The 26,905-nt window shown below is 49.4% G+C and overlaps 2 protein-coding genes across 8 annotated transcripts; one reads left to right on the forward strand and one right to left on the reverse strand.

Moving 5' to 3' along the window:
- Positions 1-275: 275 nt before the first annotated feature.
- Positions 276-26,854, reverse strand: POLR2F (RNA polymerase II subunit F). Of its 7 annotated transcripts, XR_003254700.1 has the most exons (7): positions 26,772-26,854; positions 26,543-26,612; positions 26,214-26,344; positions 24,543-24,614; positions 21,120-21,225; positions 19,124-20,480; positions 18,493-18,575 (listed from the first exon to the last, which is right to left on the reverse strand). XR_003254700.1 is itself a non-coding variant. In XM_026072570.1 (6 exons), exons 1-6 carry the CDS (start codon positions 26,789-26,791, stop codon positions 443-445), a joined length of 429 nt encoding a protein of 142 aa, XP_025928355.1. In that variant the 5' UTR covers positions 26,792-26,854; the 3' UTR covers positions 276-442. The 7 variants fall into 7 exon arrangements, 6 of the variants coding, with proteins under 6 accessions (XP_025928355.1, XP_025928357.1, XP_025928352.1 ...); XM_026072570.1 differs by lacking the exons at positions 18,493-18,575; positions 19,124-20,480 and adding an exon at positions 276-472; XM_026072567.1 differs by lacking the exon at positions 19,124-20,480 and having other exon boundaries at positions 18,341-18,575.
- On the forward strand, positions 7,236-17,603 carry SOX10 (SRY-box 10). Its single transcript, XM_026072566.1, has 4 exons — positions 7,236-7,266; positions 8,463-8,921; positions 16,226-16,491; positions 16,888-17,603. The coding sequence occupies exons 2-4, from the start codon at positions 8,512-8,514 to the stop codon at positions 17,601-17,603; spliced, it is 1,392 nt and encodes a 463-aa protein (XP_025928351.1). The 5' UTR covers positions 7,236-7,266; positions 8,463-8,511.
- Positions 26,855-26,905: the final 51 nt, after the last annotated feature.

A 26,905-nucleotide genomic window follows, 5' to 3' on the forward strand; every position in this document is an offset into this window, starting at 1 on the left:
GAAAAGCTTCTCGAGGACTCCCAGCCCAGCCTTGGGTAATGAGAGCGCAGGGCAGAGCCTCCCAGGCAGTGCTAAGTGCTGACTGGCATCACTGAGGCCTTGTGGTCCCATGGGAAATGATAACCCTGGAGGAGGGCATCCAGCACTAAATTTCTCTTGCTCCTGTGAAGGAAAATTGGTTCGACAAAGCGAAAAAACAATCCTGTCATGTGGTAAACAACTCTAGGCATTATGTGCCTTTCATTTTCCCGAATACCTCATGACAAATATTACTGCAAATGCACTGAGGGAAAAAGACAGCTAACAGTCATGTAACCACACAAACATGCTTCCTGTTGTGATGCTGCTAGAGCCAAAATCTAGAAATGGTTGCAGGCAGCTCTTTGCTTTTTCTGAGTGATCCACATCACTTTCTCCTTGGGCTGTCTTGCTTGCAGTGAGTTCACCGAGGCTTCTGACAGTAGGACCATGACTGAAAGTAAAGAACGAAAACCTGAGTCAATGTAAGAAGAGCTAGGACCAGTATTGGGATCTTCAGCTGCAAGCAATGATGGATGATGTAGACCAGAGTCTGGCAGTGGTTCCCATGCCCAGCTTCCTGTTGTGAGGATGCCTACGGCACAAGGCAAACTGAAGGAATCCCTGAGTCTGCTGGTGACTACAGCTGATCAGATTCTGGGGAGGCTTTCATCCTCGTTTGTCTGCTGGAAAACAAGACTGCAGCATCATAGAGCTCAACATAAACATGGGCTTCAGATGTCTTTTGATTCTCCCATCCATGGAAAGGCCTGTGAAAGCTACTGGCATCCTGGGAACCTGCGAGGGGGAGTTGTGATGTTGGATCAGGGAGGAATTTGGAGAGAAAGACATGAGGAAGTGGTGGAGACAGGGCTGAGCTCAAGTGTGAGGAACTCTTGCGCAGCGTAAGACCTGGTCCTGATCTCACTCAGACAGCCATAAATCAAAGTCTCATGATGTCTCATGAGTGAGACCAGACACAGACCCATAGATTTTCCAAGTGTTATGGTGAAATGGTGGCCTTTTCCTTTGCTCCTCCCTGCTCTTCCTTTGAGTATCACACTCAGGCAACCTTCAGATAAACTGAATAACCTGCTGAAACCTTGTTATTCTTTTCCTGATTCCTTCATAACTTCCCCTTTGAATGGTTCAGATGATCACCTGGCCATCCACGTGTTGCCAAAATCTTTCTTCCACTAGCCTCCATTTTCCCTCAGGATAATTGGAGGGCAGTGCAACTGCTTTCCCAGCCATTTCGTGGCTGTGGTGATGAGGTCTGATGTGGCCCCCACAACATCTTTACACCAAAGGGGACACACAGTCCTCACTGAGGGTATTGGATGCACTACTTCTGGCCAGGGCAGTGAGATTTCAAGCATGTGTTAAYGTTCCTGCCATCCACAACCTTCCCACTGACCATCTGGTCCTCTTCCTTCCTCTCCCTCTTCCTCCTGGGCCACAGGACTGAGCAAATCTAACCATTTAGCTCTCCCCACACCATGGTTGGGGGCTCCTGTCCCCTGTTTCCAACACAAAGGCTGCTCCCTGTTCCTGGCCGTCTGGATCTTGTAGGGCCTAACCCTTCCCTTTCAGCAATGGCAGGATGAGGAAGACTCACCCAGGTGAGGATGCAAATCCCATGTGTTGAGCGGAAGCTGGGGGGGCTGAGGGTTTGGCTTCAGCCATGAGCAGCAACGCAGGAAACCCATCTCCCGCCTCTCCATTAACTGTGCAAGGAGAAGGCGAAACTTCAGTCGAGCTCAGCACCCTGTCTCCCCAGTATGGTGCTGGAAAGGCCATCCTTCATCATTCCTGCAATGTCACCAGGAGCTGTGGGGGGACAGGGACACGCATCTCCTGGAAACCCATGCCAGCCTGCCAAGGAGTAGATGGGCAAGAAGGGAGCAGGGGTAGGAGACCTCCCCGGCCCACCAAAATCCAAAGCCTTCCCCCACCACCACCCCAAGCCCTTGTTTTCCTGCGTGCCAACCTCCACAGGAAGGGGTTTCACAGCGAGATGGCGTGTCTGCTCGTCCGTGCTGGAGGGAAGGGGCCGGCAAGGTGGGATGGGGTCTTGCTGCTGTCCCCAGCCTGGCCCTGCTGTCTGGCCGCTGCTGCCTCTGCTCCTCCTAGCCTGGGTCTCCTCTCCCGTCTTCGGGTCTGAGGCAAGCTGGACGCTCTTAAAAAGCTTTTTATGTGTGTGTGTGTGTGTGTGTGTGTGTGAGTGTGTGTTAATCACATGATTGTCGTTCACCTGTATCGTGAACAAAGACAGCGCACTGTTAAAGGACCAAACAAGAAAGCAGGCAAGAGAAGGAGGGGGGTGTTGGGAAAACTGAAGGGGTTGTTGAGAGAGCGAGCAAGCGCGAGAGAAAATCCTTATCAAACTTCCAATTCATGGGTCTCCCTCTCCCTCAGCACACTGGAGGCATTGTTTGGCTGTTCTGTGTGTATTTTTTCGAACGTCTGTCCCCCCCCCTTCCCCCCAACTCTGACGCGGTTTTACTGTATGGAAAGATTTCATAGGGAACCCCTCCCATTTTCCCAGGCGCTCCTGGGACAATACCAGTGCTGTGCCCTCGAGCTGGGCCTGGGACAAAAGCTGTTCCTGTCTCTCGCGCTTGGGAGCTTGTCGGGGTGCGGCCGCTCAAGATATTTGGGGTACACAGGGGATGCTGCACACACCTTGCCCACTGGAGGCTAACAGCAGACGTGACCTGGGGGACACCAAAAGCTCCCAGTGGGCTTCTTCAGATCTGTTTTTTTGCTCTCAGGTATTATCTGTGCTCTTTCCCATTGCTTTCCTGCAGACAGACTTTCCCCTCTTCATATTCCCCATCTTAATCAAGTCCTCACTCCTCCCTTCCCACCAACACAGTGGATGGGTGTTATCTGGCCAAATACATCCCCAGCAACCTCAGTGGATCCACCTAGGCAGTGGACGTGGGCCTTGGTGTCCCAGCGGCGTGTTCCCCCATTGAAACCCCACTGAGCAGGGAGCCCACATCCTCCTGCAGGCTGCCCCTGTGATGGCGCACCCAACATGCTGAACGCGCAGCCTGGAGCAGGGCACCTTCCCCTTAGTCCTTGAAGCAGTGTGGGAGAAGATGGTGACTGGAGGGCTAGACAGGTTTCCCAGGGAGTTTCCCCCTGCATGGGTGATTTGAGAAGATAAAGGCCAGGGCAACTGGGACCACTGTAATAGCTAGACCAGGAGGGTCTTTGGCTCCCACCAGACCCTTTTCTCTTGCACAGCCAGTAACCCTTAGCGTGACTGTCCCAAGTGCAGCCTGCAGGTTGCACTCCCAGGTGCATCACTGGCATCTGCAGCGATGGGACATCTCCCCTTCCCACCGCAGTTTTACCTGTTGCCCTCCCAACATGCTTTTATGTGTGGAGAGGTGGTATCTTTATGCCTCTGCATATTGGGGATTGAGGCACAATGAAAATATTTCGCCGGAGTAACACAGGAAGCTTGTGGCTTAGCAAGGTCTCCAGCTAATAAACCATCTTGATTGTTAGACCCTTTTTCTGTAGATGAAGGACTATCCCTTTTCATTCATGACCAAATCCTTGCACCTGGGGAGCATCACCTATAGATAAACATATGTTGAAAAGAAGAAATGGAAACCTGCTAAATGAAAACTTCTCCTAATCATAAGGAAATCTTGCATTTAGAAAGATCACTTCTGAAATGCAGTTAGATGCTGTGGCCAGTAGTGGCTCTTGGAAGGTCCTTGTCTCTAAGAAGGGCTCCTAGAGGATACTGGAGGAAGGCACATGCCACCCACAGTGATTCCTGAGATAGAGATGGTCTCTTCTCTGTCATTTCCTCTCTCTGTCTTCTCATGTGAACTGAAGACAAAGTGTCACACTTTTCCCCGTTGCAGCATTCTATGGCTCTCTCCTGTCCTTACCTCTTCATAGTACAAGAAAAAGGACAAAACATGGACAGAAAAGACTTGGAAAAGGGTATACAAGCATTTGCCTGCAGTCAGTCCTGCAAGGAGGGTTGGAAACAGGAATAAAGAGGACTACAGGGAAAGAGAATTCACAGAGAAAGAGGAGGGGTGGCCAAAGGAGGTGAAAAGAAGAAAGAGAGGGAACTAGAAAAAGGCAGAATGAAGGAAAAAAACTTTCTTTGCCATTTAAATATGAGACCTTGAGATTGCATATTGACAGAAACTGTGTAGAAGGTATGCACTGCTTTTGAGTAATGCCCAGCTTTTTTGGTGTGTCCCTGTCAAACTGAGGCACCCACGCCTCTTCTGACAGAAGGCATGATAGGGACCTGGCTTGTGTCTGGCAGGTGGTAGCTGCCTGATGGGGATGGTGAGCAATAGGACAAACAATGGTCCAGAGCCCCCTGGGTTACTGAAATCACTTCTAGGCTTGCTCTCTTTCTTCTGATGTTTGGGAGGGGGGATCAGACACCCTTCTTCTCGCCCAGCTCCCTGGGGCATGCTGACAAAACATGAGTCCCACCACCCACTATCCCACTGGGATCAAGGAGGATATTTCTTTCCCTACAGGTCCTGCCAAGATCCCGCTGTGTTTTGAGGTATGAGCTAACCAGGTGGTGAAACTCCCTCCAGGTGCCCTGAGAGGCTCCCTGTTCACCTTATGTGGATTGTTCTCCATCAAAGTGCTAGCAAGACCTCCAGCCTCTGGCATTTTTCTCCCTACTGCTTGGCATCCTGTATCCCCACTCTGGAGAAGAGTGAGAAATCCCTCCCTCATCACCTCTTTCCCATGGGGTCAGTAAGAACCAGCCACCTGGAGGCAGGGCAAATAAACGCCTTTTTCTGCCTGTTTTCTGTGGTGCCCTTCCCCCACCTCAGGTTGGATGTTGGCTGCAGCCAGAGGAACAATTGGGGCAGTGTTTCTCAGTGGTGGCTATCTCCCCGTGGGACAGGCGATGAACCCTCCCCCTCCCTCCAGCTCTTCCGCTCCTCTGTGGTGATGCCCGCACCCCACACGCAGGCTCCTGCCAGCTTAAGGATGACCCTTGCTGGCTGCGGGAAGATGCAATGAGCTCAGCAACAYTGATGACTCTGCATCCAGTGGGCTGTGGACATCTTTGGCCCCAGTGAAGGAGCAGCCTTGTCCCATTCATTTGCCATGTTCTTCTTTCTGCTGGGCAGGGGTTTAGCCATCAAGCTGCTCCTGTCTGTGCTGTGAGACCCCTCCTTGCGACAATCACAATCCCTGTCTGGAGTTGGGATCTCCTTTTGGTGAGATATAACTTGTCCCCTACTACAAAACCTGAGATTCACCAGCTGCTGCTTTGCCTGAGGAAGCAGGGTCTTGATTTTGCTTTGTGAGGATCTCCATTGGGTTTTCTCAGTGTGTATCAGAAAGGTACCCATATTCTTTTCTTTCAAAGGGAAAAAGGCATGATATAAAGAGGACTATCTGAGCCTCTTTTCTTCTGGGATGGGATAATATGAGCTGAAGAAAGAGAAGAAAAGCAAGAGATGATCCCTTCAGAGGTTTCTTTTGGGCATGCAAAATTGTTCGACAACATYACCTTTAAGCACCTCTGTCTGCCACCTGTTTGATGCCAATGACATGCAGCAGTTCTCACTCTGAACTCAGTTCAGTAAAGACTTCTCACTGGGCTCTAGTGAGGTTTTCCTTGTTGCCACACTAYAGTTTCAGAGCTATATTCACACCAGACAGAGATGCACATGCAGGGAAAATGATCCTACACTGTCAATCAGGTCTGCAATGACAGCAGCCAGCCCCAGGTTTGCTCTGAGTGCTTTAGCTCAGATGCTCAGCACCATCCTTGGGACTGGTTCCGTTATGCTTCATGTGTTGGCAGCCAGTCTGTGCTGGATCTTTCTAACACAGGAGGGCTTCTGGAGAGTGAAGATCTGCTACAGAAGCTGAGTATGTTCTTGAAATCTCTTGAAACTATTTGCCCTGGGTCCCATCCATTCATCTCTTCTGATGTATCACTGAATTGTCTTCAAGTGGGCTCTCCAGTGAGGACTCAGTGGCAGGAGCTAGGTCTGTCTCACTGCTAACTCTGGAGTATCTGGGATGATCAATCTCAGATTTTTTTTTTGTGGGCGACCTTTCGTGGTTAAAGGGTTGGCATTGTTCTTTGCCAGCCCCAGTGAGAAAGGAAACAATGTGAAGAAGGCAACTATCAGAGGACTTGGGAAGGAAAACAAGCTAGAAAGTGAAAGATGTAATGGAAAGCATCCTAAACCATCAAGTGCTGAGATCCTGTATGTGTCCCAGTGCATGAGCAGCAAGGGGTGAACAAGAGTAAGCATGTGTAAGAGTCTTTCTCATCAGGAGAAACTCTCTTCCTCGTAAAAGACTCACCCCATATTTGTTTTCAGGAGCAGTTCGGCTTGTCAAAGGAGCAGAGCCTGGTTGTCTTAGACACAGAGAAGAATATGTTGTGACAAACCCATCTCTAGGGTGCAAAAGTCCTCAGAAGGTTTCAAACTGATACCCACCATCCTGCAGTGCAGTATTTTTCCTGGATCTAGTGTCCTCCATACTCAGGAGACTCCTGAACTCCTCCATCCACTTCCCTACCCCACAGGATCAGGTCTTCAAATCAGGATGCCCTTTTGGGCAGCATATCAACCATGGGGACCCTGGCCAGCTTGTTGCACACGCTTAGGTCCTTATAAGACTCTGTGACTGGGACTGAYGACTCATTGGGAGCATCCAGGGCACCAGGCCCCATAAGAGCAACCGYGCTGGCTGAAGGAAGGAGAGAACACCTGGTCCTGGAGCACATGACCTGACTGACCCTGGATGGGCTCCCTTCCTGAACCCAGCAGCCCCCAAACCCCTGAGTTTAACCCTCTAGCGTCATCACAACTGCAGCCACGATGCTGAGAGCAGCACAATAAGTTGGCTGCAGTTTTCATGAAGAAGCTGGTGCTGGGGAAAGTGAGAAACGTGCATGCACCCGAGGTGGGGTGGGGGGCTGCCCATGTCCCCTCCCTGCCGGCAGCGACTGACYGTATTATGGCTCTGAGGAGTGCTTAGCTCCACCTTCCACCCTTCCCTCCCCCGGTGCTAAGCAGCAAAGCCTGCTAGAGACATCCAGCCGGGGTATTAGTAAAAACCAAGCCTCCCTCTAGGAATGGCACTTGCCTGAGAGCCTCCCCGCGCAGCGCTCCTGTAAGCCACCAGGGCTCAGAGGAGAGAACAGAGGGGCTATTGGGATACAAATTACAGCCCTCGCAGGATTTGCCAGGCATACCAGCCAGCAACGTAAGTTTTCCTACCTGAGCTCACTCGCATGCATGCACACACATTCACTCTCTCTTTTTTTTCCTACTTTCTGTTACTTTTTCAGTGTCTTCAGCAAGGGTCCTTGTCTTCCTCTATAAGTGGAGGGGTAACAGCCCTTGTCCCACATTGGCTCTTTTTCAGCAAAACCAGAGGCATGCTTTTCTAGGACTTTTTTTTCTTTCTTTCTTCTTTTTTATTTCTGGATGGTGGGATAGAGAGGCCTTTATTCTCAGAGTGCGTCTTTTCTGAAATGGGGAACTGCTGCATCACGGCAGGGATTTTTAGAGGTGACTGCAAACAGAGTGAGAGAGGAATGAGTATATGGGGCAGGCAACTCAAATCCTTGGCTTTTCTCAAAGGAAGTTAAACTTTGTATGTATGTATGTATGTATGTGTATATATATATATATATGTGTGTGTGTGTGTGCGTGTGTGTATATATATATATATATATATATACACCCGCATATACATATGTGCATGTTGGGGGGATGTAATCTGGATGTATTTTAAGTGTTGGTTCATGAGCTGCAATGAGGTGGGTGAGGGATGGGTGTCTGTGCAAGGGCACTGTCCTCTGGCCGGGCTCGGGGTTGCTGTATGCCGATTCACGGCACTCACTGGTTTCCCTGTCTCACAGTGCCTCCTGCTCAACTTCCCCTGTAGCTGGAGATAGGTTTGTTCAGGTTTATCAATACGGCTGCTGGCGCTCCCTCTCCCACTACTCCCCTGTGCACCGTGCTAGCATTTCAAGGCAAGTCTTAAAAAGAAAGGGTCACTTCCTGACACAAGTTCTGCAGCTGCTCTCCCCATCTTGCTTCCTGTCCATGTCTCTCTCCTTTTGGGTCCCCAAACCCCCTTATTCTTTCTGTCCTCAGCACACTCGGGCAGCTGCTGCAGGCCCTTCTATACATGTCAGATCTGGACTGTTGCAGAGATAGGGAGATTTCAGTTAATCAATGGCCCCAACCCATCCCCACCCCCATTGATCACGGGTTTTGTGGTGTGAGTGGCAATTGCTTTGCTTGCACTTTTATCAAGTGGCCCCTGTCTCGTGGTCAGCTCTTTGGAGAGTTTGGAGTCCCTTTTAGATTTGGTTTTTGCTCTTCCATTTCTATTTTTTTTCCTCTTTCCTTTCTTTCCTTTGTTTTTGTCTTCCTCCCTCCCCTGCCCAGTGAGAAGAAGGATACTGAGAAGGAAGAGGGAGAAGGCTCAAGAGCGATAATGGCTGATGACCAAGACCTTTCAGAGGTGGAGATGAGCCCAGTGGGCTCTGAAGACCACCACTGTCTCTCACCAGGACCCTCCATGGCATCAGACAACTCTCCTCACCTTGCTGGCTCCGGAAATGGAGAGATGGGCAAGGTCAAGAAGGAACAGCAAGACTCAGAGGCAGATGACGACAAATTCCCTGTGTGCATTCGGGAGGCAGTCAGCCAGGTGCTGAGCGGCTATGACTGGACCCTGGTACCTATGCCTGTTCGGGTCAATGGAAGTAACAAGAGCAAACCCCATGTCAAGCGGCCCATGAACGCCTTCATGGTATGGGCACAAGCTGCCCGCAGGAAATTGGCTGACCAGTACCCACACCTCCACAACGCGGAGCTCAGTAAGACCTTGGGGAAGCTCTGGAGGTAAGAGCAGACAGGGAGACGGGGAGCGCGAGGCTGAGGTGTTGTGGAGAGGACTGTGTGGTCACGTGGACGGATGGAGATTTAATGGGCTTAAGGGGGTGTCCCTCGAAAAAATTTTCTTCCCTGCAGGGAGACCCCTTGCAGGAGGCACATTTGGTGACTGGGGAATGGGGCAAGAATGGTTGTTGGATATAGTGAAAGCTTCCTCAGTAGAGCTCAACTCCATCCTGTGCAGCAGCCCTTATCTTGCTTTTCCACTTTTTTTCCCTCTAACTTTGCCTGGTGTCCTTCCTTCCTGACCCAGTATACTCTAGTTCTGGTCCTTGCCTGGAAATAACTATCTGGCTATCAAGGGAGATCTGATTTTCTTAGCTCACCTTCTTTGTTGGGTGAAGTTGCTCACTAACAGGAACTGGGCTGAGACCCATCAAACTTAAGTCCCTTGTGATTGCCTCAAGCCTGTTTGAACACGGGTCCCACCACTAAAAGGGATTATCTTCTGCACAGTGTCATAGAGAAAGTGGGAAATGAAGTTATGGCAGAGGAGAAAAGTCAGGGGAAGGGAGCAGTGGCTGGAGGAATGCACACGACTTTCCCGCTGGCCCACCGCAGGCCTGGCTGGCTGGTGATCCCAGTTTTGGCAGGCCATGCAGGGGCAGCAAGCGGGGACATCTGTGCAGGAGGAGACCCTGCTAGAAAGGGGTGCTTAAATCTGCTAGAAAGGAAGAGTGGGAAGGAAGACAGGAAAGAGAGAAAGCAGTTTCTCTCCAGGTATATATCCTGGACATGGGCAGTCCTTTATGGCTGAGCAGTGTTGTCAGCAGCGCYGGCAGTCTGGAGGCCTACTGCACTCAACAAACCTGCAGTAGTCCCAGCCTTGGTGGGCTCTTTTGTGACACATTGGTTCAAACTGGACCTGATTTCCCTTTGCCTCTGGAGAGATGCCCTTTCCTTCCTGCCAGTGCGCACACGCGCTCTTCCCTCTGGCCCTACCATTTTTTTAGCACCTGTTTTGATTTTAGCTTTGTGCAGCTTTTCRTGTCCTTTCCATACCCTCCCTCTCTAGTCCACTCCTCTTTTCTCTGGAGGAGTCAGTGCTGGAGGGACTGATGGGATGCCCAGAGAGATTCAGGGGGCCTGCAGGTGTGCATGGAYRTGTGCGTGCAYAGAGACCCATCGCACATGAGCGATGCACGCAGGGCGGCTGCTCCACTTCTTTCCCATCTGATGGTCTCCACAAATAACCCAACAGCCAATTATAAACCTTTTTTGCTGCAAGGCCAGGGTTACCCAGCACCCTCACCCCCTTTGCTTTGCACCAACCAACACAAATCAGGGCCATCAGCCTCATGTGAACAGGCCCTCTYGTTCCCACTCCAGACCTGATGGCCTTTTTTTGGGAGGGAGCCTTCAGCCCTGGATGGGGCAAGAGACATTTCTTCCAAGTAGAAGCAAAATGCACCCTGTTCAGCAGCCAATGCCCAAGTCTCCTTCTGACTTTAAACCTCCTTGCTGACAAGGGAGAAGCAGGTCCTTGGGCATTAGCTTCTCCCTCTACTGTGTCAGCCCATTTACCCCAAGCCATCAGGGTTTAGTGCAACTCAAGCAAGGGATTTCTTTGAAAAGTTGAAGGCAGGGAATGATCACAGTCCTCTCTGCTAATGGCCTTTCCTGCCTTCCTGTTTTGTTCTCTGCTGCCTTCCTTTTTCCTTATCACAGTAGTTATTCCAACCTCAAGCTCTGCCATCAGCACCCAGACCACAGGCGAAACGATGTTCCTTAGTTCTCATCCCACTGACCAGCCTTTTGCCTCCATCTTGATAGGCAGCTGGTTTGCTCTGTCCTCCCCTGTACTTGTTGCCCYCACCTGATAGAGCCATCACCTTCCGGTGTCACCTCACCATCGTCTTTCATTCGTGTCTTTATTAACTAACTATCATCTCCCTTATACTTTGCCCCTTGCTCCTCCACTTCCCAACTCCCCATTTCCCCTTTCCCATGTCTTCATGTCTGAATCTGTGGTAGAAGGGTGTGTGTTGGAGGGGAGAAATCAAATCTTTCTGTTCCCAAAGTGTTGTTTTAAGATATTGTTCCTTTGTTGCAAAATATTTCTGGATTTTATAGCACTGGCTGCCCTTCAAACATTGTATTTCCTGTAAAAATATAATAGAGCAGTAAAATTCTCTATAGCTATTACAGTAACAGCACACAGACACAACACTCTGCCCATGGTGACATTAGAATACCCGACTAGCTCCCTATTCAATGGCATGGCTCCCATTGCAATGTGAATCCACCTCCAGCCTAACGAGACTGAGAGCAGTAGTTCATAGCAGGGGGACGCTGCTGTCAGTAGGCAGTAGAGGTCCCGCAAAGACACCCCCCCCCCCCGGCATTTCTTAGGGCATCGTGTGGCCAGAAAGTGTGTCATGKGGAGAAGCTTGCAGGATCAGATCTGGGGTTGTGACTATTGCATGCTGCTGGATTTTTAACCCAGCTGCTTTTCTTGAACATGTCTCCTTTCTGAGTCACCGTTGTTAGTGCAGATTGCAGCTTTCAGTGCTATGTTGGCCTGTATGGGAAAGCATGGCAGAATAAGCTGGGGTTAGGGTGCAGAGGTCGGGTCGGCATCTGACTTGGGTAGGACTGTATGCGTGTGTCTAGGACTGTGTGCGTGTGTCTTTCTGTGAGCGTGAGGGGGAAAAGCTGAGACCACAAAAGTCCAGAGGAGGTGGCCTAAAAGCTACCAGGATTGTAGCCCTGAGTCAACCTAACATAGCCTTGCAGCCAAGTCGCTGCTGGGTCTTCCTCCTTTGGGTTCCCACTGTCCCTCATCCCACATGCTGTTCTGTCTATGCTGTCCCCAGGGTATAGCTCCTACGTGTTGGCACAAACTGAGAGCAGCCAGATCGAGCTCAATATGGCTTAGTCTCAGATTTATGACCAGAGTCTCTGCAAGGGGCCCTGGCTGTTCACACATCCCCACCCTTCTAAGGTGGCCACACAAACCTCACAGTCCAAATGGCTAGTTGCTTCAGAAAATGTGGGCTCTCTAGATTATATTTCCATGTAGGCTGGGTAAAGAGTGCATCAGAAGTATGTGAGGCAGAGAAATGGGAACTAGAGCTGGTGATCACGGACACTGCCTGGAAACAACCCTTAAACCAAATGTGTATCCAGCAGCTGGTGCTGGGTGGGGATGGCAGAGGCTGGAAAGGGGACTGAAAAATCTTCTTGAAAGGCATCTAGTAGACTGAGGAATAACCCAATGCTGTCTTAACACGCTGCTGTGCAAACCGGACTCAAGCACCACAGGCAGCCGTGTTTGCTCACGGGGCTTGTGGTCTCCGGCCCTGCACTGCAGAAAGCACTGGGGAGCTGCAGTGTATGAAAGGTGCCATTCTGCAGGAGACAGAGGGAGGCAGACAGGGAGCCAGAGGGAGCCGCTGTGGCAGACAGCGCTGCCACATTGCATCAGTGTAGACAGTGTAGACTGTGCATCATATGTAGACAAATGTCCCCTGGGGCGGTTGTAGGGAGGGGAAGGAGCTAGGAGAGGAAGGGGATTTRGCTTCAAACCTCTGTCCTCATCCTCTCCCCCCCCCCCTTCACACGCACTCCCATGCTGGACTCAGATTTGACTTAGAGGAAGCTTGAGAGAAAGGAGCTGCCAGGAGCTGGGGGCTCAAGGGTGAGGGGGCCATCTCCAGCCGCCGGCAAGGAGCACATGGTCACGGCAGCAAGCACCACTGTGGCACATGAGGGAAGGTGGAGAGTTTGCCAGATGCATGGTCGAGACAGCTGACAGCCCCTCCAGCTCCACGCTGCCACCACAATCTCCATGGGCCTAAGTGCTAGGTGAGAAGGGCTGCAAGACATGTCCTGATGGCTATGGTACCTGTCTGGGCCCAAGTGCAAGAGGAGCAGTGCTGGGGGGGGGGGGTGTCCTGTCTGCCCACCCCAATTTGTACACACTTCATGTGTGAGGCAAGCATTCAAGGAACTGAACAAACTAAAATGGAAGTGGATGGTGAGGGAAAGGGGAGGAGAAGAGGAAGAAGAAGAAGGGAGGGTTTCTGTGCTTGATGGTCACTAAAGCTCACCTTGGCAGCTTTCCTTGCCCAGGGTGGGACAGGGAGCAGCTCTCAAATGGAGGCCAGCTGCTGAAAATGTCGGCATGACTCGGAGCCAAAATGCCAACCAGCACCATCTCCAGGGCCGAAAACAAAAGGGACATGGGAAGAAGGGGGCAGTGAGGAGCTGAAGACAGTGTGGGGAGGGGTGAGGGGACCCAATGAAGGAATCTTTGTATCTGGGTGGCAGCACACGCTGTAGTTTCCTGCACCACACCTCACCTAGGCAAAGTGCCCAGGGAATAGGGTCATGCCTGTGAAATCAGGGACTGTGGACGTGCAGGAGAGACCGCCTGGCTGTTTTTCTTCCCAGTCAGCCCTTGCCTTGCATCAGCCATGCTGGGAGATGACCAGCCCCTGCACTGCCACACTGACTCATCAGCAGCTGAGGCCCAGAGAAGAGCCAGGCCTTGGGCCACTATACCCACACTCTGGCATGCAAAGCGGTGGCCTCCCGGTGCAGTGCTGGGCCATAAGAGAGGCTGAAAGAGATGGATGGAAAGATTTTAGCCCTTCTTTCTCCTCCCAAAGCAGGGTGCCTGCAGGTTCCCCCTTTCCCCTCAGTTCAGGGTTGAGCATTCGGTGCTGGGGAGGGTGGAGAAGACTTGRTTAAGCCCTGTCAGAGCTTTGCTCTGTGAGCTATAACTCCTCTGCCCATGTGAGATTCCTTTGCATTATCAACTGGGGAGTGTGGAGGGCAGGAGGGGGAGGGCAGGAAACAAGTGAAATCTAAATCCCCCAAATCTCCTGGCCTTTGCCTGCTCACACCAGTTTCACTTTGCTGAAGCCGATTTGAGCTCTGATCCCAGTGGGAGGGAGGAGGGAGCAGGGAGACTTGGAAAGGAGAAGACAAAGATGCAGGGAGTGGACTTTTTGCTGTCCTGCTGGGGGCACTGCTAATGGGCTGCTATCGAGGGGAGAGGAGGTGAGGACACCAGGCAGAGATCAGAGGGCACAGGATTTGACTCTTGGATAGTCTCAAGTGATTCTGGTTCAGATCATCCACGAGACAGCTCTGGAAGGCTGAGCTTTGGTCTCTTCTGCCAGCCACATTGGGAGCTCTGCTCTATGCTCTCTGCCTGGTGCCTCCCACAGATCAAAGCTGGCTGTGCAGTGTACAGGTCTCTTGCTCCAAGAAACTAAGAGGTTTCTAAGGCAGTATCTTGTTAGTTCTGGCACCATCTGGGTTGGGAGTGTAGACAATCCCAGGCCTGGTTGCTTTGCAGAGAAGTGTCCTGCATTGCAAGGCTGCAGTTTGCCTCTGTTCTCTGGTTTCTCCTCAAAAGAAACCTTTCGCCAACTCCTGTGGAGATCAGGTGTTCTGTAAGGATGAAGGTGGCGCTGAGGCAAGGTTGCCTCCCAGTCCATGATGGCTCCAGGGGCTACAAGATTCTGAGAGTTTGATGGGCTGTCGCCTCAGACCCATTGGAAAGCTGTTTGGAGGAGTGCTGCGTGTGGGATTAGAGCCCTCTGGGACGTGTGAGCCTGGTGTATGGTGGCGGGAGGGAGACAGGAAAGCCAGTGTTGGATTCATGGTGGCTCAGTTGCTCTAATCTCTGGGATTAAGGCAGTGGTGGAATGCAGTCTGCGGCCATGACCTTCTTCGGCTGCCTGGAGTGACCCTGGGTCAGCACTGTAACAGGCTCCAGACCTTGCCACACACCTTCTGGCTACTAGCTGGGAGGATGAGGAAGGAGGAGAGACAAAGTGGGTGCTTAGAAACTCATCAATTGCTTGCTACTGATCCCTTTGATTCTCCTCAGCACTTTTAGCTACACGTTCCTTGAGCCATACGTCCTGTCCCTCTTCAGTTGTTCATTCTTGGCCTATCTTCCACACTGCCCCCAGTTTAGCCTAATTGGTCAAATTAGTGCTAAGAGCTTCAGGAGTACCAAGGTGCTGACATAGCCTAGTTGTGATTGCTTCTCCCCATCCCCAGGCATTTCTTTTGTGGAGGAAAAAAAGGGACAGACATCTCATTAATGGAAAATATTTTGCTGTTTGGGTGCCCTGGCATTTCTAACCACTGTTTGGGTTACAAATCACAGGAAAAGACCGGTTCCTTTTTCAGAGCACTGATTTCTGGCTGAAACCAGGATGACCTTGAGTCATGAGAATATTTGAAAAAAATCATAAAATGAAACCAAAGTGCTTCCAACTGAGAAGCTGTTAAAGGCCTGAGCAATGAGGTCTGATCTCTTCTTCAGGCATCCTGAGCAGTTCTGCCTGCACTTTTCATAATTTCCTTGGAGATCCTATTTTAACTGGAGCAGCCCATAATCTGGCAGGAATACAGAGGAGTTTACATTTCTTTAGTGCTTTTCATCCACAGATCAAAGCTCATCTATTTCTACAAGGCCCAGCAACGTATCAGCTAAATTTTTTACAACTAGTAGGCCATGTTCAAGTAGGGCTGGGCATTTGTGTTTCAGCCTTTCACATTACCCACATCTAGGGTGAGCAGGAGCCCCAGGAGTAGCAAAATAAATTCTCTATTTTTCCCCATCTAAATCTTCTTTAATTCCATTCTAGGATATTGCAAGATGCTTAAAATGCCAGCAAGCTCCATGCAGCAGCKTGGGCCCTGAGGAGCCAACACAAAACGGTGCTATTTGTGCTCAGTAGAACCACAAACTCAGAGCAGAGCCTCTGAAAGCATGGAAGGTTAAACTGGAATAAATACATAATCTGGGAAAGAGTAAGAGGCACACAGGAGACAGCACTCTGGGTAGCAAGGGTGTGCCATACTTCTTTAGTTTGAGGGATGATCCCATCTTCCCTTAATTTGCCCACAGTCTTTGAAAGCAGCTTGCCCAGCCTTATTTTACACCACTATGAAAGGCTGTGCTTGCCTTAGGGGATGAAACTACATGTATGAGAGCACTGAACTTACTGAAGTGAGAATCATAATGCAGCTGGGGAAGGAGGACCCAGTGCTGGCACTGATCAGTGTCAAAGTTTAATAATTAAAAATGACGAGGAAAACATTGCTGTCTCCACTGAAATATTTTCAAGCTCTCCCTATTGTTGTGGGAAACCTCTTAAATGGGGCAACAGCCTGATGCCCATATTTACATGCCATGTCCCGTGATGCTGTTTATAGGTTCTTTTTCTGACGTACCTGCCCCTCTCCTTCCCCTCTTCTCTTCCTTCCCACCTTGGCCTCTGCAGGTTGTTGAACGAAAGTGACAAGCGGCCCTTCATTGAAGAGGCAGAGCGGCTGAGGATGCAGCATAAAAAAGACCATCCTGATTACAAATACCAGCCACGCCGGCGGAAAAATGGCAAGGCCACGCAGGGCGAGGGCGAAGGCCAAGTAGATGGGGAAGCTGGCGGGGCTGCCGCTATCCAGGCCCACTACAAGAGCGCCCACCTGGATCACAGACATCCTGGGGAAGGGTCGCCCATGTCTGATGGGCACCCAGAACACTCCTCAGGTGAGTCCCAGGTCTCCATAGATGTATGGACAGGTTACAGCCAACTCAAAGGCTCAAAAAAACTAAGTCATCACCTTAGTGATGTGGCTCACACCTTGCTCATGACCCAACAAACTTTGTTGGAATCACCAGTTTGGGGCATGCCTGAGTTTCACAGGCATTTGCATTCTTTCAGTCAGCTAGGGAATCATTCTACCCTCCCTCTTCCTCCAGAAGATAATATAAAAAGGTGCCAGTTTGGTTTTGGCTATTTTTCTCTCCCTTCACTGAAGTCTCCAGCTGGACAGTTGCTGGTGTATTGGGAGGAGTGGAGTTGGCACATGTAACTGCCCAGGTATAAAGCAGTAACTCACCTTTTCTCTCTCTTTCCTCTTCAAAATGTTTTTCACATTGCAGGTCAGAGCCATGGGCCCCCTACACCTCCTACCACCCCTAAGACTGAGCTGCAGGCAGGCAAAGCAGACTCCAAACGAGAAGGGCGTTCTCTGGGGGAAGGAGGAAAGCCACACATTGACTTTGGCAATGTGGACATCGGGGAGATCAGCCATGAAGTGATGTCCAACATGGAGACCTTTGATGTCAATGAATTTGACCAATACCTGCCACCCAATGGACATGCTGGCCATCCAGGCCATGTTGGGGGCTACGCAGCAGCCGCGGCTGCTGGCTAYGGCCTAGGGAGTGCCCTGGCTGCAGCCAGTGGACACTCTGCCTGGATCTCCAAGCAACATGGAGTCTCCTTGTCCACTGCCACGTCATCAGTGGTGGACTCCAAAGCGCAGGTGAAAACAGAAGGGTCTGCCCCTGGAGGTCATTACACTGACCAACCCTCCACCTCCCAGATAGCTTACACATCCCTGAGTCTGCCTCACTACGGTTCAGCCTTCCCCTCCATCTCCAGGCCCCAGTTTGACTACCCTGACCACCAACCCTCAGGACCCTACTACAGCCATTCCAGCCAAGCCTCTGGTCTCTATTCTGCCTTCTCCTATATGGGACCTTCCCAACGTCCCCTTTACACTGCCATCTCTGACCCTGCACCCTCCGTGCCACAGTCCCATAGCCCCACACATTGGGAACAGCCTGTGTATACAACTCTCTCCAGACCATAGGGAATGGAGAACAGTGACCAAAACAGCGACAGAAAGGCTCCGAAGAATCAGCACAGGCAGAAGAGCCTCCGAACTCCGAGGTCATTCAGTGTCATCCAGCCACCAGAACCCACTGAGTATCCGGAAGTGCCTTTCTTGACCCCGGCTATCGCTGGCTCACCCGCCTACAGGAAGGTTTTTCGTCCTTTTGCCCTTTACCAATTTCATGCAGGCCATCCAACTGGCTTGCAACACTTTATTGGCCTTCTAGATGAGGAGGATTCTAGACAGTGGTCTGTGGTGGGTTTCGTTGTGTGSACCCTGGACTGTAAGATAAGAGAGACTCTCCTTTTCTTCCCCTCCCCAGACTGCTCCAGTGAGTTAGCAAGCATTTCCAATAGGCCACAATGGCCAACTCTTTGTCACCTCCTGTGGGTGAAGGGTGGTTGCTCGGGCACCTTGGTGAACATGTTATGGGAGGAGGAGTAGGTAGGATAGCACAGCCAGCTTCCTTGAGATCAGTGTTGTGCAGCAGTCCTGCCTAAGATTCACACTTGCATGAATCTTGATCCCCATTGGAAGACCAACTTACGCTTGCTTCCCTGCTGATTTTCACAGCTGCATCCTAGCTTTTCTCCCTGCCACTCCTCTCTATCCTATCCCTGTTTCACCCCACACTCTTTCCTGCATGGAGATTTTAAGGCTTGACTGAACAATGCACTGGACTCAGGAATTGCATTGTTGGTTTTAGCTTTATTCATATCATAGCATGCCTGTGTGTGCACATGTATTTGCGTATGGAGGTGAGGGAGAGGTGGGGAGGGCTTTGTGGCTCGTAAAGGTGCTGTGGGTGAATCCTCCTTTCTTACAATTATTCTGAATTGCTCATTTGTGTCTGGCATTTCTGGCATCCAAGTCCTTTTTTAATCTCTTCAGTGTCCCAAACAACCTCCTGCCAAACTTGGTCCTTGCTCTTCCAATGTCTGACTGTGCCTGTGTGAAATGTGGAGGGAGCAGGGAAGCTATTATTGCATCCAAAACCACAGGCATAAATCTCACCTGTCAACACTCAGAAATGATTCCAGTACCCACTTTGAACCCCCACTCCAATCTCAGACTAATGGGGTGTGCATCTCTGCTTGTTTGTTCATCGTGTATTCCAGTTTGTCAACACCTCCCTCCTACCTTCATTGAGGATGGAAAGATATTTTTGTGGCTTTAAGCAAGGTAGAAATACACACCCACTCTTGGATGACAGTAAAGAAAATAAGCCTATGTGAGGTGCAAAAGAACTTGTTTTCCCCTTTGGGTTTCAAACTGGAAGCATCCAGCTGCCACAGTCAGATCAACCCCTTTTTTCAGCCCAACACCTGAGGACAGTCTGCTTACTTGTCCCTTGTCTTCTCCAGGACTGGGGTGGTTTGTCATGCCAGGGAGCTAATTGGCACAAATATTGCTGCAGGAAAAGATCACTCCCAGCAATTGACTGCAGAGACATGTTGTGGGAACTTCCAATGGATATTCCAGTCTAGAAAAAATACCTTGACCAAACATGGACTGTGATCTGTGCCGTTGTTTCCCTCTGCTGATATGACTGTCAGATGCCCTCCTGCCTCCCTTAGCTATGGATGTCTTCTCCTTGTGGCGTCTGGAAAGATCACATAGAATGTTTGCTCCCTGTATGCATGTAACATGTTCCAGCCCTGTCCCCTTATTTATGCAAGTAGCACCTTCCTCCCCCACATCCCTTTCTCCAGTCTCTATGCTGTCCTAGCACCATTAACTCTGCATTAAACATATGGAATAATAAACTTAAAAGTTTCATTTTCATGTGTCTGGGGTTTTTTGACCTCTTTCCTGAAATTCTCTTTTTTTCCCCCCAATAAGGATAAGATGTGTCTCTATACCACCACACAGACCCTGTACACAGCTTTCCTCTGTCCATCAATGAGAGGATACAGGCAAAATTCTGGCTGACTTACCAGACTCCTTCCTGGAGATGAAATATTCTCCATTCTCACCCCACCTCCAATCATTTCTTCAGTGAGAAATGTAGCAACACTGATCTCTGTTCTTCGGCTAAAATTCAGCCTATGCAATTAAGAGCACTGTTTTGCATGTGCTTCTCTCAAGAATTTCTTAGTGTGATTGCTAACACTCTCCAGAATAGGAGCTTGGATTTTACCTCCTCAGTTCCTCATCTCCAGGTGGTAGATCATACACCTTTAAAAAACCCTTCCCCACATACATGAACACACATATTTTGGAAGCCTTTTGGAAGCAACCATGAATTTCTCTGTAGAAAATCAAAAACTCCTGGCCTTCCACAAGCACAAATTGGAATACACACACACAGAGTGTATTCAAGAATAGATATATATACCCTCTTGTTGAAGAAGACATTCTGTTTGTACTCAGGCTCTGGGAGACTATCTGAGGATGTTTGGAAAAAAAATGTATAGCGTATTTTGCTCTGCTTAAGAACAACATCTCTCAAGGCCAACGGTAGCTAGCTAGGATCCCAGTTAATACAGAGACTCCAAAATAACTAAAAAGATTCCAAAGGTTTCAAAGCAGAGGCATATGATTTATCCAGTGAATCTGTGTTCACTAGATGCTTTATGGGTGAGTAGAGCAAGTAGGATGTCTAGGAACCGTGGAACATGTTCAAAGCTTTTTAAAGCTCACAGCGCTGTTTGGATGAAGTCCTATATAGGGCCAAGAGCATCAGCAGCATAACGGCTTACTGAGCTGTAACGATGGTGATGCCAAGCTAAACAGTTCAATACAAAAGGGAACCGTGGCCATTCATTAGACAGGAGACAAAATCTTAGCCCAAACTACAGGCTGTGGGAAGAGTCCAGAGGACTGTTGCACTGCTGAGCAAGTCAGGAGCACCTGTGGGGGAGCAGGGAAGACATGGTGGCATTAGGGGTAGGAGAGCTGACCACAGGGGTAGGAAAGAGAAGGGATATGGTGTGGATGAACAGAAGAGTGGGAAAAGAAAGTCCCTAACCTGACACAATTACCCTTCTCTAGCTCTTCAAAAAGCAAATTAAGGAAGGGAATGGGTTCTGCCTCAACCATTCTCTAGCAGAAGGGGATGCCTCCTCTTACCTAGGAGTCTCTTCACAACTAAGGCAGGACTGAGAACACCACTGGTAATAGAGGGGTTAACCACTCCTCTTGCAGTCTAGCAGGAGCTGGCCCGGCATCTTTCCCCATCCCTTTAATCGTATCTGATACAGATGCAAGGCTGGGGAGGGGAGGCGGGTAGGAAACAAAGAAGCCATTTAAAAAAAAAAAAAAAAGGACAAGAAAACGACCCCCGCACTCCATGGCGGACGCCAAAACGATTGCACAAAGGCACCATTTCAGGGCTGAAATTTCACCGCACCAACGTGATTAAAGGATTCCACAGAGGGTGGGGGGAGGAGAAGGCTGAAAGCCACAGTGCTGCATATTAACCTTTTCTTGGTAAGGACAGCCTGGACCAGGAAGCACTCGTGTTCCTCAGAGCCAACCCCCTTCCCATACCTGCAAGCAGCTCCACATCTTCTTTGACCTGTCATTTTGTCCAGAGACCCATTCAGCTCTTGCAATCTTGCCTCCAAAACCAGCCCCTCCTGTGCACTTCATATTCCTGTACATAAAAACAGAGATGGACCAGTGCTTTTACAGGGAACACTAAGAATGGCATACATGGCTGGTTACATCAGCTGAGTTCCCAGGCACATGGATATAAACTCTCTTTGGGATGTGAATGCTCATCAGTAGGCACTGAATACACGTACAACATGGAGAACACATGCTACATAACTAAGTACAAGCTTTAACACGACCTAGTTGGAAAGATTCTTTCTGGACCAACATAAAGAGACAGCAGCAGGAGCATAGGCCTGCTTTCTGTTTTTTTCCTCTTTAAAAGAAGAAAACACAAATTACAAGGGCACTTTTAAAAAGATAATTGCTTCTAGAGACATACTCAATGTGTTCTGCCCAAGAGCTCAGGTCTTCCTCCTGAATCTTGGAGTGCATAAAAGATTAAGAAATGAAAACCAGGTAGTTGCTGGCTAGAAGCTCCTGTAGATTTTAACACGTACACCTAACTTTTCTTAATTGCAGCAAAGGGGGCTATAATTTATGCCCTCTGCACATCAACAATTGAGAGTGGAGGTGCTTTAAGGGGACAAATCATTGAACTTTTATCATGCAGTAGATTAAGGAAAGGAACTCTAGAGTTTAACTACTGTTGTGCCATTATAAGATCCACTGGAGTATGTGCAACTGAGATGGTTTGAGAGCACTCACACATCAAGGACCACCAGTGCAACTGAGTATCAGAGAATGGCTACACATGGAGCAAGTGCAGCAACTGAACCTACGGCTGCTGAGCTGGTGGGGACTGCAACTGGCGACCGCGTTTCCGGCTGGGGCAGTGCCACTGAAAGGGGATCCCCACCACTGATAAGCAGCAGGAGCAGGGAAACAATAGGTGACTTGATGGGAACTGCTCTACGATACTCCTGAGAAGCGCCATAGCCAGCTCTGGCCAGAGAGGAAATTGGGGGTTTCCACAGCAACCTGCTCAGGGCACAAAGGCCCAACTGTCTAGAGGGAAGCAATGGAGGTGTCTCGGCACTCCAGCCCCTGTCCATTTTAAGAAAGGATGGGGTGGAGAGCTGGAGTCTCTCTGAAGCCAAAGTACCTGCAAGATCATTTTTGTACAATAGTGGTTTAATTGGCTATTGGTCCTACAAGTGGGGAGGGGTAGTGGTGGAAGAGGAAGTAGTTACTGCAGTCTTTAGTCTAGCTGAAAGGTATGGGCTTCTCAGACAAAAAATTGCAAGAAAGGCATGGCACTTTGCTTTCTAAGCTTATTAATATAGCCCACGTAGACTGACATAGAAGGAAAAAATAGTAAACAAGCTGGTAGAGAGAAGTAAGAAACTCTTCTCTTGGGCATGTAGGACTGAGATGAGAAAGAAGGGGAAAAAACACGTTCAGCTTAAAATAGGGAAGTTTACAATTTATTTACACAAATATAAACAAAAATAGAAACATCTGCTGTGGAAGGAAGAACCAAAAGCAATAGCTTTCCAGGCTGATCAGTCTGTGATAATTAACTCGTCCACACCCCAGTCTTCATAGCTCCCGTCTGGCAGATATCGGCGGATGATTATGGGGATCTTGCGTGCTCTGAAGAGAGGACAGAGAGGTGAATGGAAATGCCAAAGCCTTCACTGTACCATTTTGGCAAGCAACAGGAATTAAGCTGGCATCTTAGAGGCTTCAGGAAACTCATCAGGTTTAACTGGAAGATGTGTAGCACCAGTGTTTTGTATTATATAACAGGGAAGACYCCAACAACCCTCTCTTGTAGGTGCAAAGCACTGAGCACCCTTAAGGTCCAAAATAATCACAGACCTGCAGAAGGTCAGCGCTCCACTGCTAATGCAGAAATCAAGCCCTGTGATCTGAACCCACTATAAGCCAACACCAAACATCTAATGAGGATATGGGGGAGGGGAGGGAGAGGGAAAAGGAGGGACTCAAAGTATAAATCCACTATTTGTTTGATGGAAAACCCAGTGAAGACTTTTTCCTCACAAGCCACTACAGAAGTGGCAGAATTCCAAGAACATGCATTAAAAAAATGACATTTACAGTGGGTTTTACACTCTAGGCATCCAAAGCATCAATTACATTTTAAGAAGGATACATGAAATAGGTACTATTCAGCCACCAAAACGAGCTACAATGTGGGTGGAACACAGCATCTGCTAATGGCATTTCCAATTAAAGAGCAAAAAAATGCTGAATGCAATTTAACTTACTGGAGGCGGATTTAAGTCAGCAGAATGTAATTAGGCAGTTTGGAATCTAACCAGGGCATCAGGTTTACAACCATATCAGTCTTGAAAAGTAATACAGCATCTTTAATGATCACAAACATTCAGCAATTGCTTCTCTCTTATGCCAAGTATTATGACTGAATTTTGGCACTGAACAGGATGCCCCTGTATTTCCTGCCATGCCCTAACTGCTTTCCAGAGCTCACACTCAGACAGCAACCAGAACCAGCTCAGACTGAGCTTGGAGATCTGACAGAAAACAGGGCCTAAGGAGGTTTTGGCAATGAAAAAGGAGCTGTAATAAGGATGTAAAGTCTGCAAGAGCAACTGCAATGCACTGAAAAATTGTGGGAGCAGAGGGACAATTCAGTTCAAGAATAGGGACTTAATCAGTAAAGGAGTCTAGCTACTCTGCTTGGAGAATACCTGCACGTGATCTAGTAGGTCACTGACCGTATTGGTGAACTGTGGACCAGCAGGGAGCTTTGCTGTGGAAAGGTGGGCCTGTAAACAGTCATCCAGAAGCTGCCTCTGCTACAGTCAGAAAGTCTATGACTGTGTTTATTTCATCTCTGTGTAATGCATCTTGGTAACCAGATAAAATTTCCCTTTCTAACATGGAGACAGGAAGCAGGGATGTGTCTTTTGCAATCACAATAAGCCAAGCATGGAAAGGTGCAGGAAAAGAACATTAACAGGGTCTCCACATCACAAACCTGACCTTTGTTTTATTTTTGCCAGCATTTCATTTGAACACAGGTTTGTTCAGATGGCTGCTTTGTATCAGTTCCTTTCAGGGAATTAAATTGATTCCAGAAAGATTGAGACTTGGGTTCTCATAGGAATAAAAACCACTTGGACTCCCAAGTAAAAGATGTCAGAGTACTGCTCATAATCAGTACTTTGCAAGAGCTCCTAGGATGGGACAGAGCAATGCCCAAGCTACCCGCAGCTGGGGAGAGGTCCCAACATGGAAAAGGAGACAGTGACTGTAATGCTCACTGTTAGAGTGAGCACACAACCTGCACAGAATAAGCTGCTAAATGCTAGGATGAGAAGGAGGACTGCTTGATGGGTACACTCACTGCCAAAATCTGAGACTTACTTAAGTTCTTTCATGGCAATCAGCAAGGGGTCTGTCTCTCCTTCCAGCTCCACCATCACAGGGGCACACATCCTGAGTGGAAATAGTAACAATCAAATAGAGAACATGCAGAGATGGAAGAGGGAGAACTAAGCACGTGCCTATGTCTCTCACCCAAAGTTCAGCAATGTAGGAGGGTGGAACACCACCTTGGCAAATCCAATTTGCACTTTTATCCACTTTGGGAAGAAGTTTCCCCCCCTCTGACCTTGTTGTGGCAGGACCAGTTTCACTAGATGTAAGTGGCTACGGACTGAGCATTTACTTGAATGTTCTTCTTGGCCTGTCCTTCAGCTGCAGCTGGGGCTTTACAGTTAGTTAAATCCACAACCTCCTGGAGTCACCCTGGACTGTATGTAAATGTGAGGAAGGAAAGAGCAATTCTAAAATTAATCCAATAAAGAGGGTGGAAACACTATAAAATGGGCATGCCATCTACAATTCCACCACAGCTCTTACTTCCTGACCTGATCGTATTTTCCAGGCTTTACCCGGGGAAAAGTAAAGGGCTGGTTTTATGATGCACAATCTCCAGGAAAAAAATAAAGCGTTTTGCAGGGAGTTTAATAGCAGAGCCAGCATGGCTGACTATTATCTGTCCTATTAAGCAACAGCAGGAAAAAAAGCTCACGTTATGTGTGGATAAGGCCACTGGGGGCTGCTGCTGGCCTAGATTCAGTGTTGAAGGCAGAATATGTAGCGAAGCAGAACCAGGCGCCAGAGTGAATGGATTAAAGGCCTGGCACAGACCCACCTCATCTCTCCCATTTTTCTGGCCTTCCACCAGCTGAAGGACTGTGCACAAAATAGCTTCACAGAGTGAAAGGCAAAGTGAGGACTAAGGAAAGATCTGATCACCACTTACAAGCTTCTAAATGATATGAAGGAGAAGCATTATTCTGAGAGTGGATATAACTAGGATAAAACTGAGATGTGTTTTCAGACAGACTTTACCACAGCCTAACAATCTCACTTGTGGGGCAGTCTTCTGACATGCATTATTCAAACAGACCTGGAAAGGTAAATGGAAGATGTCGAGAGCAGCCAGCCTTAGTAGCACTTAAAACAGGATTTAAATACCATTACATATTATAAATGGGGCCCCACTCATCCAAATACTTTAGAAACATATTGCTTGCTGCAATACAACTGCACTCTAAAAAGAAGTTGAGATTGTTACTCTTAATCCCTACAGCCCCATGGTATCAACTAAAGACATTCTGGAACATTCCTCCCTCAAATCTTGGCTTTTGCAAACAGGTTCTAAGCTTTCCAGCCCAGACTCACTCATCTTATGAAAGGCAGAAATCAGGATCAGACTGTCACATGCCCTTTCTTTTAGCTATCACATAGGAAGGCGTATTACAGCTGCTGAATGCCTTCCTTTCTAGGCACAAGTACCATAACCTTAGCCAGGGAGAGATACAGAGATTTCACATGTGACTAAGGGCTCAACAGCTTTGCTTTTCACTGTTGACAGAGATGGTCCACAAGCTCAGAGATCACATAAGGAACTTCCACAGCTCCAGAATACTTCCAGGAAGGAAGAAAGCAACTTAAACAAGAACGGGAGACCCTACGAGCCCACAGTCCAGCCATGGCAACACCTGGTATACAGAGCAAAACACTTACGCTATCTGGAGGGCACGAGTGCCCAGGACTCTGGCTCGCTCATACTTGGTCATGTAGGGGGTTGTAATCCGCTTCTGGTTTGCCTGCTGACGCTCTCCAGATGGAAGGATTTCTACATTTTCCTGCCCYTCCTGGGAAAAACAAACGAGCACAGCAGCGTTACTGCATCTGAAGAGCAATGCGGCCAGGTGTTGGGAAAACCTATGATGCCTTTACAGCCCAAAAAGTGGGCTAACCAAGGATTTGGCCCGTCGGGGCCCAGCGGCTCCAGGCTGCATGGCCGGTGGCGGGCGGCAGCCCCGGGGCGCTGCTGCCGCGCCTGCACCCACCTCCTCGGCGTTTTCCAGGTCCTCCAGCCCCTCGTCCTCCTCCACATCGTCGAAGTCATCGCCGTCAAAGCTGCGGACGGACACGGACTTCGCACAGCGCCCCGGCCCGCCCCCGCCCGGCCCCGGCCTCCCCCCGGCGGGGCCCCCTGGGCCCTAGGCCCCGGCCCCAGCCCCAGCCCCTGCTCCCGCTCCTGCCCCCCAGGCCCGGCACCGCCGGTCCCGCTCTCACTTATCCTCGTTGTCAGACATGCTGCCGCGCCTCCTTCCAGGAAGTGGCAACCACTTCCGGCGGCCCGCCGTGACGTTAAGGAAGTTATCCGACGGCCCCGTTGCCGTGGCGACGAGCCGCCGCGCTGCCCGCCC

The sequence above is a fragment of the Apteryx rowi genome, unplaced genomic scaffold, assembly GCF_003343035.1.
Source record: "Apteryx rowi isolate R43461 unplaced genomic scaffold, aptRow1 scaffold_343, whole genome shotgun sequence".
Lineage (NCBI taxonomy): Eukaryota > Metazoa > Chordata > Aves > Apterygiformes > Apterygidae > Apteryx > Apteryx rowi.